Source organism: Pelodiscus sinensis, chromosome 7 (assembly GCF_052426305.1).
Source record: "Pelodiscus sinensis isolate ZL-2025 chromosome 7, ASM5242630v1, whole genome shotgun sequence".
Lineage (NCBI taxonomy): Eukaryota > Metazoa > Chordata > Testudines > Trionychidae > Pelodiscus > Pelodiscus sinensis.
Window position 1 is genome coordinate 669887 of NC_143058.1, and position 12876 is coordinate 682762.

The following is a 12876-nucleotide window of genomic DNA, read 5'->3' on the forward strand; positions in this document are numbered from 1 at the left end:
AAGCAGCCAGCGAGTGTCAGGTACCAAGTGAGCCCCGGGTCTGGTCGCTGCTCCCCCGCACGGGGCACGTCATGGCACTGGCTGGTTGGTGCGATGACGAAGGCCCAGGGGTCTCCGGGAGGCTGGTCTATGGGCCTGGCTCAGCCCAGGCTGACCCGGTCCGGCCCATCACCTCCCTGGGACAGGAGAGGCCTGGGGTGAGCAGCCCAGGTCCATGGGGCTGGGGGGAGGCTGCGTCTGTGCTCCTGGCCATGTGCAGCTAGTGCCTTGGTACCGCCCGCTCAGCCCCCTGGGCCCCGGCCTGTGGCACAGCGCTGCTCGCCCTGGGGGGCGACCCCTCCGGCTCCCGGACAGCAGGACAGCAGCGCCCAGCTCAGGGAGGTGGGTGGTCTGACCAGGGGTCGGCCTGGAGGGGGCGCCGGAAGGTCGGGCCAGGGGTCGGCCTGGGGGGGGGCGCCCGAGAGTTGGGGGTCAGCCTGGGGGGGGGGGGGTGCTGCAAGGTCGGGCCGGGGGGTTGGCCTGGGGGGCAGCTTGGAGGAAGCACTGGAGGGTGGGGCTGGGGGTTGGCCTGGGGGGCAGCCCGGAGGGGGCGCCGGAGGGTCGGGCCGGGCTCACCCCGGAGGGGCACCGGGGGCGGGCCGGGCTCACCCCGGAGGGGCGCTGGGGGCGGGCCGGGGGCAGCCCGGAGGGGCGCCGGAGGGTCGGGCCGGGCTCACCCCAGAGGGGCACTGGGGGCGGGCCAGGGGCAGCCCGGAGGGGCGCCGGAGGGTCGGGCCGGGCTCACCCCAGAGGGGCGCCGGGGTCGGGCCGGGCTCACCCCGGAGGGGCGCCGGAGGGTCGGGCCAAGGGGTGCCGGAGGGGCGGGCTGGGCTCACCCCAGAAGGGGCGCTGGGGTCGGGCCGGGCTCACCCCGGCGGGGCACTGGGGTCGGGCCGGGCTCACCCCGGAGGGGCACTGGGGTCGGGCCGGGCTCACCCCGGAGGGGCACTGGGGTCGGGCCGGGCTCACCCCGGAGGGGCGCGGGGGCGGGCCGGGGGTGCCGGAGGGGCGCCGGGGGCGGGCCGGGGGTGCCGGAGGGGCGCGGGGGCGGGCCGGGGGTGCCGGAGGGGCGCGGGGGCGGGCACGCCGCCCCTAGATGCAGGCGCAGTCCTGCGTGAGGATGTTGGGCACGGTCTCGTACTTGAAGGAGTAGCCGCCGTCGGAGGTGGTGCGCACGCGGAGGGGGCGCCGGAGGGTCGGGCCGGGGGCAGCCCGGAGGGGCGCCGGGGGCGGGCCGGGCTCACCCCGGAGGGGCGCGGGGGCGGGCCGGGGGTGCCGGAGGGGCGCGGGCACGCCGCCCCTAGATGCAGGCGCAGTCCTGCGTGAGGATGTTGGGCACGGTCTCGTACTTGAAGGAGTAGCCGCCGTCGGAGGTGGTGCGCACGCGGAGGGGGCGCCGGAGGGTCGGGCCGGGGGCAGCCCGGAGGGGCGCCGGGGGCGGGCCGGGCTCACCCCGGAGGGGCGCGGGGGCGGGCCGGGGGTGCCGGAGGGGCGCCGGGGGCGGGCCGGGGGTGCCGGAGGGGCGCGGGGGCGGGCACGCCGCCCCTAGATGCAGGCGCAGTCCTGCGTGAGGATGTTGGGCACGGTCTCGTACTTGAAGGAGTAGCCGCCGTCGGAGGTGGTGCGCACGCGGAGGGGGCGCATGGTGCTGGGCAGCGCGGCGCAGCAGAGCCGGAAGCCCAGCGCGTGGCTGAGCGCGTGGCCGTGGGCGCAGCGGCCGTGGCAGTAGTGGAAGACGAAGCTGCGCGGGTGCACGATCCACTGGTCCCAGCCCAGCTCCTCGAAGGAGATGTTGAGGGCGGCCCGGTGGCAGCCGGCGTGGGCCGCGGCGTCCTCCGAGGGGCGCTGCAGCAGGCTGAGGGCGGCGGGGGACCAGGGCACGGAGGAGCGGCGGGCCCGGTCCGGCCCCCGGGGCTCGGTGGTGGCCACGAGAAACGGCATCTTGTCGGGCTCGGCCACGCAGGGGCAGCGCGGGCAGCGCACCAGCAGCACGAGGAGCTTCTGCGAGAAGCGGCGCAGGAGGGGCGCGGCGAAGGGCAGGACCGTCCACTGCTCGGCCGTGCGCAGCGCCCCGGCTGCCGCCACCTGGCCCTGCCCGGACAGGATCCGCACCTCCAGCCCCGCCGCCGAGAGGTTGGCGGCCGCGGGGTCCCCCGGGGACGCGGGGCTGGGCCCGGTGTGGAACCAGAGCTGGGCGCCCGTCACCACGCGGCTCCGGAGGTGCCCCGACGGCTGGAACAGGTAGGTGAACGCGCCCTCTTGCTCCGGCGGCGCGGCCAGCTGCGGGGGCTCGCACGGCACATCTGCGGGGGAGATGGTCAGCAGCCGGGACCCCCCGGCCCAGCCCCCGCCTGCCCGCAGGGACGGGCCGTGTGGTAGCTGCCTCAGAAAGGTGGGGCAGGAATTAACCCCCTGGGTTCCGAGGGGCTCAGCGGGGCCTGGGGCCAGGGTGGAGGGACACCAGCGGTGCGGAGCCGGGGCCTGGCAGAAGCAGGCGGGGGGGAGGGGGCAGAGTTGTGCTAGCAGGACCCTGCAGGGCTCCAGCAAAGTTGTGTGGGGCTGGGAGAGCTGTCCCCCTGCGCTTGGGGCTGCCCGGTGGCCTCCGTCCCACCCAACGCCTGGTGCCTGGGCGCCCTGTCCCAGCCGTGCCCGGCCGAGGGGAGGCCTGGCTCCTTGCGTACCGGAGCAGCTGCTCAGCCCTGCACCCTTGGGGATCCAGTAGGGCTGGGGGTAGGGTTTGCTCCCTGCACAGCTCGGTCGCCCCCACTCTGCCCGGGACCAAAGAGGCCCCAGGCCTGGCTGCCTCCAAACACAGCTCTGAGCTGCGGGTCTGCGTGCTCTGGGCTCTGGCCCAGAACACGGGGAGACTGGCCCTAGAGACTCGGCCTGGCCTGCCCCCTGCCCCACCCACAGACTGGCCCCTGCTGGGGCATGTGCCCAGTAACCCCCCAGCCACAGGGCAACCGCAGCAAACCGCCCCCCCCCCCCCGTTCCCCTGCCCGCCGGCAGATCCAGCCCCTGCTGCTCTCCTTCCCTTTGCTCCAGCCCCATGGCTCTCCCCCAGCCTGGCCCCCTGCTCCCCACAATCCAGCTCTCACCCGTAGTGGGAAACAGGATGACCTGGGAGGTGTCCTCTCTCTCCTGGTGGTGCAGGGCCTGGGTACCTGCAACGTGCCTCCTCTGCACCCTCCTGGGCTCCGTCTGGGCCCTGCTCCAGGGGCGGCTGGGCCTCAGATACTCCAGGACCTGGGCCCGGAGCTTGGCCAGGATGAGCTGCCTGTCGAGCTCAGCGCCCTGGCAGGCGGCAGCAGAGACCGGAGCCAGCAAGGCCAGCAGCAGGTGCAGCAGCTGCATGGCTCTGGTGTGTGCAGGTCTCAGCCGTGGGTCTGTCTGCCCAGCCAGTGCCGCTCGCTGGCTGAGCCTGGGCGCGGTGGCATTGAGACGTATCTGACACTGACGCAAACGTCTGCTAGCCATGAATATTATCTCTGGGCCCCGGGAACAGCCTGACGTCTGGAATGCAAGGACAGCAAGTGCAGGGGGACGCAGCCCCGGGCAGGGGAGGTCATGTGCCCTGGCGCGGGGCACAAGGCTGGGGGGGCCTGGGGTGCGGAGCCCAGTCTGGGGAGGCCAAGGTGCCCCTGGTGATGGAGAAGATACTGCCAGGAGCAGGGAGCTGCCCACCTGTGCCAAGTGCTGGTGAGCGACAGCCCTGCGGCCGGGCGGGGGGGCAGATGCTCTGCCCTTGGGCTTGGCCGGGGGGAGCGTTTGGAGAGGTGCGAGTGTCGGGGGGGCTCTTTTCAGCCCATTTATGCACTTTCACGCTCGGGCTGCGTCTGGCGTTGGGATCGTCGCTGTTCTCATGCTGAGCCACGTTAGGAGCTGCAGGATTCAGTGAGGAGCCCCTGCCCGCACCTGCCTGGGCTCTCCAGGCCCGAGGGGAGCGTCAGCCAGTCCCCTGCGACGGTCCCGAGCCACTTGGACAGTTATCCTGCCCCTGCCCCTGGCGGTGGCCGGGAGACGGTTCCGTTTTCTGTGGCTGCAGAGTGCGCCAGGCAGGGATGTGACGCGTCAGTTCACGGAACAGTCGTTTAACCGCGTGAATTCTTAGCGGGCACTCGACTGTTCCCGGGGGTGGGGCCGGCTGCCAGTGCGCTCCGGCCCCTCCCGAGGAGAACCTGCCTCCGTACCAGAGGCGGCAGCGCGGGGTGCCAGGCTGGAGCTGGTCTGTGAGGGGAGCCAGTTTAGAAACCAGCCCCCATCAGCTGTCCTGCGCTGCTCCCTCTAGTACAGCAGCAGGGGTCTCCTTGGGAGGGGCCAGAGCGCACTGGCTGTCGAGGGGAGGGGCTGAGTTCCCGGATCTGGCATGAGCCGGAAGTGAGCCGGGCTGCCTGGCTCCTAATACACTTTACATGCAGAGCCGCAGCGGGGTAGATCCCAGATCCGGTGCGAGCCAGGGCTGTGTGTGTGTGTGTGTGTGTGTGTGTGTGTGTGTGTGTGTGTGTGTGTGTGTGTGTGTGTGTGTGTGTGTGTGTGTGTCCCCTCCCCCCAAGGGCACTAGGGCTGACGGCCTGTCCTATGCCTACACGGAGCCTTGGCTGGGCTGGGTCTTGGAGATGCAATGAACCCATTTGTACTCTACTGGCTGGCGGAGTCTGGCTGGGTCGGGGGTCCCCGACGCGCTGTCACCGTAGCGTAACCCCTAGGCAGCCAGGCCCACCACCTCCATCGGCTGCCCCCCCCTCCCCGCCTCGCTCATTCTCCGTCCCTGGAGCCCAGCCGGCCACGCCCTGGGGGTGGGGCAGGGGCCAGTCTGGGCAGGCGGGTTCCACGCTGGGACAGCGCTGCCAGGCTACGGGCTTGGTAGGAAGGACCGAGAGCCCTGGGCACCGTAACGACCAGCAGATTCATCCGGGCACCAGCTGTCGTCCTGGCTGCCCTGAGGCCAGGCTTTCTGTGCCCAGCTCGAGCGCCCTTTGGCTGGCTGCTGGCAGTGGGAGCCTTCTCCCAGCCCGGGCTGGCCCTAGGGCACTGCCCCCTGCTGGACTGTGAGCGTGGGGCTGCCCCCTGTGACGGCGCGTTGGGGGTCCCGTGTCTCCTGCACCCCGAAATGGCACAAACAGACTGCACCAGCCGGTGGAATAGAGGAAGTTTATTGCCTCTCCAGGATACAGCACAGCACAGATGGAATCTGGTCACAGAGCTGGGCTAGGATGCCTCAGGCCCCCTTGAGATGGGGGAGACTGGGCCCCTAAACTCCAGCCCCTTTCCCTAGGCTGTGTCCTCATGCTCCCAGACAGCCACTAACTAACTCTCTTCCAGCCCTGCCCCCCAGCCAGGGCAGCATCCACCTTCCTTTGTTCCTCTCCATGGGGTTTATCTGGTTCAAAAGGTTTGGCATCACCTTGGACTAGTGAGGTTTTCCCTGCTGGGTCTTGCTCCAGACAGCAGGGGTCACCACATACCAGCAAGCACCCCCACTACGTCACCCCCCCCCCCTTGCCTTGGGCTCCGGGCCCCAGGCCGTCCCATGTGGCTGCAGGGAAAGGCCCCCAGGCCCAGCCCAGCCTGGCTTAGCAACACCCCCAAGTTCTGGCACCCGGTAGAACCTGGCACTGCCCCTGCCTGCCACCCCCCAGGCCCTGCCTGCCGCCCCCCCCCCCAGGCCCAGCCCAGCTGTCACATTACCGAATTGGAGGGAAGCAGCCAGATCGCTGCTGCACCCCTAGGTGGGGGTGTTGGCCCCAGAAATCTGTATGAAAGGGAGCCATGTGGGGTATTGAATGGGAGCTTGTTGTTTGTTGATCTTATGTGCGCTATTTATGTGAGTGTATAATGTCTGTGTGTGTAGGTAGGAATCTGTAATCTGTGTGGAAGCTGAATATTTCTGTGAATGTGGTTAAGCATGGCTATGGACAGGCGGAGTAGCAAAGCCCTGTGGGACAATGGCTCTCAATAGGCTATGGACACACCCAAAGAATGGGGTTTGTCAATGAGGGCAGCCAGCAGGGAACATAGAGGTTGGCCTCTGACCAGGTGACTTGCTGCATACAAGAAGAGGCCAGGAAGGAGGTATAAAGAGGCCATGTGGTCGATGCCATTTTGTTCTCAGCTCAGCACTTCATCCCAGAGGCAGCACTGCAGGGATCGAAGAGCCCGGAAGACCTGTGAACCCATCCTGATCGTAGGATGTGCAATAAGAACTTTTAAACCAGCAGCTGCAACATCTCTGCTAGAGCCTGCATCGAGAACTGGGAGATTCGGTGCATGTAACGTACTGTACTTTAACAACCTTACTCTCATGCTTTTCTTTCTTGTAATAATAAACCTTTAGATATAGATTCTAAAGGATTGGCCCAGCGTGATTTGTGGGTAAGGTCCAGAGGGGAAATTGACCAGGGATCTGTGGCTGGTTTCTTGGAACCGGACAGAACTTGTTCGGGGTAGGTGGGATTGGGTGCTAGGACCCCCCACCTGTGTATAGGCCCGGGGCCATCTGGGGCACGGATATTGCTGGGGTGTCGGAGGGGTTTTGCTCGGGAGGCTTCAGGCAGGCTGCTGAAGCGCTCTGTGGGACTGGTTTGTGGCCTGTTTGGAGAGGTCGCCAGTCAGGGGGACTGTAAGGAGCCCCGGATTCGAGCAATTCGCCCTGAGCGGACGCCCTCAGCTGTGCCCAGACACGGCCCGGTCTGTCACAGTGGCGTAGTCGGCAGGATCCACAGATCTTGGTCAATTGAGCTTTGGGATCAGGACCCCACGCTGTCTGAATTTGATTTTTGGTGTTGAGAGTTTGGTTGATTAAAGAGTCGCTGCGATGATCCCGGGATTATATGAGAGTCTGAGCAAAAGTGCTCTGAAGGATTTGTGCTTGGGGAGAGGCATTGCCTTTAGGAAAAGGGCCTCTAAACTAGATCTGGTAGTGCTGTTATTAACCAGAGATGTGGATGAAAAGGAGCAGAAGCAAGCCAAGGAGGCTGCTGAAAGAAGGCAGAAGGCAGATGAAGAAATTGCTAAGAGACAGAAGGAGCTGGATCGGGAACTTGAGATGAGAAAAGCAGAACATGCAGAGAGAAGGGCAGAGCATGCAAAGAAGATGGCCCTGGCCAAGGAGGAAAATGCTAGACTTGACCTCCCGCTTAAGAGACTAAAAGAACAAGAGAGACTGTATCCTCCTGAAGGTTCAATGTATAACTCTGTGGGTATGCGGTGTTCTTATGATATGGCAGACGTATTGTGCCCAGCTGATGTGATGACCCAACCCCAAAGCATGTGTGAATGCAAACCTTTTGTGTTACCTGTAGCTAGCAGGGAGGTTTGGGAAGGGGGTGCATGTGGGTATGAAAAGTTTCCTGGAGCTGGTCAGTCTCCGTGTAACCAAGGGGAAAGTGTCTCTACATGTGTGCCTGTGGCAGATGGCTGTGTGTCTGTGCAGGGGGGCAGTGAGCCTGTGAGTCAGGGCCCGTCTGATGCCTCAGAGGTGAGGCTGGAATCAGAACCAGGGCAGGAAGAGCCCAGAAGTCAGGGAAATGTTTCTCTGGGGCAGCCTGGAGTGGCTGGCCAGAGTGAAGTTTTAGTTGAGGAGTTGGTGGCTGGTGAGGTTTGTGGAATTGAACCTGCACAAGCTGAAATTGAGTTGTGTGAAGAAGCACAGTGTGTGCAAGCTGGCAATTTGGCTGGTGGAAGTAGCAGTGGGGCAGTAAAGGAAGCTGTCCCAGTGGCTAGCTGTATGACTGAGATTAGCCAGGGGTGTTGGGACAAGGGAGAAGCTGTCTCTGGTTGTCTGGCTGTGTGTGGGGAAGAGTTTCTTCCTGTGTCTGAGGAAGGTGCCCCACAGCCTGTGAAGGCTGAGAGCAGTGTGGTTGTCCCAGAGTTGGGTCTGGATATGGCTAAGGCCCAGGAAGGGGGTGGCCCAAGGTTTGTGTCTGCTGGGGAGAGGGATGAGGTGACTCAGGTAGAGTCAGTCAGTGTTTTACCAGAACCCCAGAGACCAGACAGTGGTGACCCTGATATTGTGCCTGATGCTGCTGTGTTGCTGGCAGAGGGGGGAGCAACTCTGTGGGAGCAGGGAGACCCCTTAGCCCGGGCACAAGGAGAGAATGAGGGCGTGTTAACTCTGGTGCCTAATGATGGTGTGGACGTTTACAGCCATCTAGAGAGTTGCACAGGGAGTGAAGGTGCTTCTGACCCTGTCTCTTGTGGGTCTGTCTATGTGCCTGAGAGGGGATTGTCTGTGAATCCACCTGAGGGGCCAGAGATGACTCGGGGAGTAAGGGAATTGCAGGAGGAGTTGGTTGTGGCTCAGCAGGGCAAGGCTACTGCAGAGCCAGGGAAGGGTGAACTGCTGCTTAAGGAAGCTCATAGGGAGGAGAGTCCTGGCAGTGCTTGGAGCAAGCAGTTTGCTGTGACTGAGGGAGGTGACAGGGCCTTGCTGGGAGAAGGCATTCAGGAGAAAGCTCTGCCTGTAAAAGGCAGCAGCTTCTTGTGTGAGGCCCTTGTTGCAGTGCCTGATGGACAGAACTTGTCTGTTGGCAGTGACTCCACTGACTTGGGTTTAGGGAAACCCGGTGTGGATGGTGTTGGGGAGGTCTCGGAGGGACTGAGGGTTGTTCCAGAGGAGGCAGGAACAGCCAGAGAACTGGAGCAGGCTGCTAACCCAGTGACTGTGGGTGACCAGCTTGCTGGGAAGTCAGTGTGTGTGGGACAGGATTGTTCCCGGGTGAAGGAGGAGAGTGGGAAGTTAGTGTCTCAGATTCAGGAGAAGGGCTGGGTAGCTAAGTATGCAGAGCAGAACAGCTGTGTGGTCACTCTCCCTAGGATGCAGGAGATGGCAGTTACGCTCCCATCTCTGGACACGGTGGACACTCATACTCAATCAGGGAGGTTGATATCTGGTTCCATGTGGAAACAGAGGTTAGAGAGGGACAGAGGAGAGACTTGGGAGTCTACAGCTCACTGCTGTTACCCCACTGAGTGGGGGAAGGGGGAGAATTCCAGGGCCATTGTGAGCCAGGGAGTCACACCCAGCCAGCCCTTTGTCTTGGTCAGGCCAGAGGTTTCAGGCCTGGAGCCCAGAGGACAAGGGGGAGGGGCAGGACTTGCTTTGGCCAAGAAGATTGGCAGTTTAAACCTGAAGGGCCAAAACTGCAATGGTGTGGGGCCAGAGAAGGGGCCTGACGGAGAATTTCAGTATACACCTGGTATAGGATTGTTCTTGTTACTGATGTTAATTCTTGTAACCAATGGATTATTGTTGCAGAGAATTGTAACGGTATACAGTGTGCATGAGCTTATGAAAATACCATGTAATCTGTCTGGAGATGTACCAAACGACAGACGGTATGTAAGGGGACATTGTGATGTTGCTATTTCGTGGTTAACACTTGTAACAGGTCTTGGAACTTCTTACAGGACAAAAAGGGTTCCAGCCAGAAGGTCCTGTGTGAGAAGAGAAACTGAGGCACGCCACCATTTTGGTTGGGGAGGCCTGTGATGCCCTCAGTGATGTTACTGGCATCACTTCCTGCATCAATTTTGCGTTGGGGGTGTCACATTACCGAATTGGAGGGAAGCAGCCAGATCGCTGCTGCACCCCTAGGTGGGGGTGTTGGCCCCAGAAATCTGTATGAAAGGGAGCCACGTGGGGTATTGAATGGGAGATTATTGTTTGTTGATCTTATGTGCGCTATTTATGTGAGTGTATAATGTCTATGTGTGTAGGTAGGAATCTGTAATCTGTGTGGAAGCTGAATATTTCTGTGAATGTGGTTAAGCATGGCTATGGACAGGCTGAGTAGCAAAGCCCTGTGGGACAATGGCTCTCAATGGGCTATGGACACACCCAAAGAATGGGATTTGTCACCTGAGGGCAGCCAGCAGGGAACATAGAGATTGGCCTCTGACCAGGTGACTTGCTGCATACAAGAAGAGGCCAGGAAGGAGTATAAAGAGGCCATGTGGTCGATGCCATTTTGTTCTCAGCTCAGCACTTCATCCCAGAGGCAGCATTGCAGGGATCGAAGAGCCCGGAAGACCTGTGAACCCATCCTGATCGTAGGATGTGCAATAAGAACTTTTAAACCAGCAGCTGCAACATCTCTGCTAGAGCCTGCATCGAGGACTGGGAGATTCGGTGCATGTAACGTACTGTACTTTAACAACCTTACTCTCAGGCTTTTCTTTCTTGTGATAATAAACCTTTAGATATAGATTCTAAAGGATTGGCCCAGCGTGATTTGTGGGTAAGGTCCAGAGGGGAAATTGACCAGGGATCTGTGGCTGGTTTCTTGGGACCGGACAGGACTTGTTCGGGGTAGGTGGGATTGGGTGCTAGGACCCCCCACCTGTGTATAGGCCCGGGGCCATCTGGGGCACGGATATTGCTGGGGTGTCGGGGGGGTTTTGCTCGGGAGGCTTCAGCAAGGCTGCTGAAGCGCTCTGTGGGACTGGTGTGTGGCCTGTGTGGAAAGGTCACCAGTCTGGGGGCTGTAAGTAGCCCCGGATTCGAGCAATTCGCCCTGAGCGGACGCCCTCAGCTGTGCCCAGCCACGGCCCGGCCCGTCACACCAGCCCAGCCCTGTCTCCTGCCGTAGGAGCTGTAGCCACATGGGACGGCCTGGGGCCCGGAGCCCAAGGCAAGGGGGGGCAGCCCGGAGCGGAGAGCAGGGGGCCCCACGCTCACAGTCCAGCAGGGGACAGGGCTGGGCGGGGCAGGGGGCAGTGCCAGGCTCTACCGGGTGCCGGAACCTGGGGGCGTTGCTAAGCCAGGCTGGCCCGGGACTGCGGCTTGATGCTGGGCCAGGCCGAGGACCCCGGCGGGAGTTCTGCTTAGTTTAGTTAAACTGCTCCTGTGCCGTCTCCAGGGGCCAGGATCTTGGGCTGGGAGCCCTCAGGTGGGGCCGTGGGGCGGACCCCACACGCGTCCCTGCTGCTCCCCTGCCGGCACTGTCTGGTAATGGCTCCCTTGCCAGCTTCCCCCCCGGGTAAACCAAGGCTGCCGGCCGCACCAGTGACTTAGCCCCTGCCGGCCCTTCCCCCCCAGCCCCGAGCCACCACCCCCCTGCTCTCCCCCAGCCCCGAGCCACCGCCCCCCCCTTGCTCTCCCCCGGCCCCGAGCCACCGCCCCCCCTTGCTCTCCCCCGGCCCCGAGCCACCGCCCCCCCTTGCTCTCCCCCAGCCCCGAGCCACCGCCCCCCCTGCTCTCCCCCAGCCCCGAGCCCCTGCCCCCCTTGCTCTCCCCCAGCCCCGAGCCACCGCCCCCCCTGCTCTCCCCCGGCCCCGAGCCACAGCCCCCCCTGCTCTCCCCCAGCCCCGAGCCACCGCCCCCCCTGCTCTCCCCCAGCCCCGAGCCCCTGCCCCCCTTGCTCTCCCCCAGCCCCGAGCCACCGCCCCCCCTGCTCTTCCCCGGCCCCGAGCCACCGCCCCCCCCTGCTCTCCCCCGGCCCCGAGCCACCGCCCCCCCTGCTCTTCCCCGGCCCCGAGCCACCGCCCCCCCTGCTCTCCCCCGGCCCCGAGCCACCGCCCCCCTGCTCTCCCCCGGCCCCGAGCCACCGCCCCCTTGCTCTCCCCCGGCCCCGAGCCACCGCCCCCTTGCTCTCTCCCAGCCACCGCCCCCCTTGCTCTCCCCCAGCCCCGAGCCACCGCCCCCTTGCTCTCTCCCAGCCACCGCCCCCCTTGCTCTCTCCCAGCCACCGCCCCCCTTGCTCTCCCCCAGCCCCGAGCCACCGCCCCCCTTGCTCCCCCTCCCCAGCCCCCGCCCCCTGCTTCCCACTTTCCCTGCTCACTGCGGCCACAGTGCAGTTTCACTTGTTACTGAAAAGATTCCTGCTTCCTTCTGCACATCCCGCCCTCTGCAGCCTGGGGTCCCCTGTGCCCCGCGTCCCTCCGCCCCCTCCCCCCCTCTGCAGCCTGGGGTCCCCTGTGCCCCGCGTCCCTCCGCCCCATCCCCCCCTCTGCAGCCTGGGGTCCCCTGTGCCCCGCGTCCCTCCGCCCCCTCCCCCCCTCTGCAGCCTGGGGTCCCCTGTGCCCCGCGTCCCTCCGCCCCATCCCGCCCTCTGCAGCCTGGGATCCCCTGTGCCCCGCGTCCCTCCGCCCCATCCCGCCCTCTGCAGCCTGGGGTCCCCTGTGCCCCGCGTCCCTCCGCCCCCTCCCCCCCTCTGCAGCCTGGGGTCCCCTGTGCCCCGCGTCCCTCCGCCCCATCCCCCCCTCTGCAGCCTGGGGTCCCCTGTGCCCCGCGTCCCTCCGCCCCATCCCGCCCTCTGCAGCCTGGGGTCCCCTGTGCCTCACGTCCCTCCGCCCCATCCCCCCCTCTGCAGCCTGGGGTCCTCTGTGCCCCGCGTCCCTCCGCCCCCTCCTCCCCTCTGCAGCCTGGGGTCCCCTGTGCCCCGCGTCCCTCCGCCCCATCCCCCCCTCTGCAGCCTGGGGTCCCCTGTGCCCCGCGTCCCTCCGCCCCCTCCCGCCCTCTGCAGCCTGGGGTCCCCTGTGCCCCGCGTCCCTCCGCCCCCTCCTCCCCTCTGCAGCCTGGGGTCCCCTGTGCCCCGCGTCCCTCCGCCCCCTCCCCCCCTCTGCAGCCTGGGGTCCCCTGTGCCTCACGTCCCTCCGCCCCATCCCCCCCTCTGCAGCCTGGGGTCCCCTGTGCCCCGCGTCCCTCCGCCCCATCCCGCCCTCTGCAGCCTGGGGTCCCCTGTGCCCCGCGTCCCTCCGCCCCATCCCGCCCTCTGCAGCCTGGGGTCCCCTGTGCCCCGCGTCCCTCCGCCCCATCCCGCCCTCTGCAGCCTGGGGTCCCCTGTGCCCTGCGTCCCTCCGCCCCCTCCCGCCCTCTGCAGCCTGGGGTCCCCTGTG

The 12876-nt window shown here is 65.1% G+C and overlaps 2 protein-coding genes across 2 annotated transcripts; one reads left to right on the forward strand and one right to left on the reverse strand.

Moving 5' to 3' along the window:
- Positions 1-1572: 1572 nt before the first annotated feature.
- On the reverse strand, positions 1573-3396 carry INHA (inhibin subunit alpha). Its single transcript, XM_075914616.2, has 2 exons — positions 3138-3396; positions 1573-2342 (listed from the first exon to the last, which is right to left on the reverse strand). Exons 1-2 carry the CDS (start codon positions 3391-3393, stop codon positions 1585-1587), a joined length of 1014 nt encoding a protein of 337 aa, XP_075770731.2. The 5' UTR covers positions 3394-3396; the 3' UTR covers positions 1573-1584.
- Positions 3397-6375: 2979 nt separating this feature from the next.
- Positions 6376-10204, forward strand: LOC149524025 (uncharacterized). The gene is made up of 2 exons (XM_089779578.1): positions 6376-8033; positions 8109-10204. Exons 1-2 carry the CDS (start codon positions 6854-6856, stop codon positions 9527-9529), a joined length of 2601 nt encoding a protein of 866 aa, XP_089635704.1. The 5' UTR covers positions 6376-6853; the 3' UTR covers positions 9530-10204.
- Positions 10205-12876: the final 2672 nt, after the last annotated feature.

Excerpts from the sequence above, each read along its gene's own strand:
- INHA (XM_075914616.2), bottom strand. The coding sequence starts at position 3,393 with ATGCAGCTGCTGCACCTGCTGCTGGCCTTGCTGGCTCCGGTCTCTGCT. Across the intron at positions 2,343-3,137 it reads CATCCTGTTTCCCACTACGG|ATGTGCCGTGCGAGCCCCCG; the intron begins GTGAGAGCTGGA and ends TCTCCCCCGCAG.
- LOC149524025 (XM_089779578.1), top strand. The coding sequence starts at position 6,854 with ATGATCCCGGGATTATATGAGAGTCTGAGCAAAAGTGCTCTGAAGGAT. Across the intron at positions 8,034-8,108 it reads AGAACCCCAGAGACCAGACA|ACCCCTTAGCCCGGGCACAA; the intron begins GTGGTGACCCTG and ends GGGAGCAGGGAG.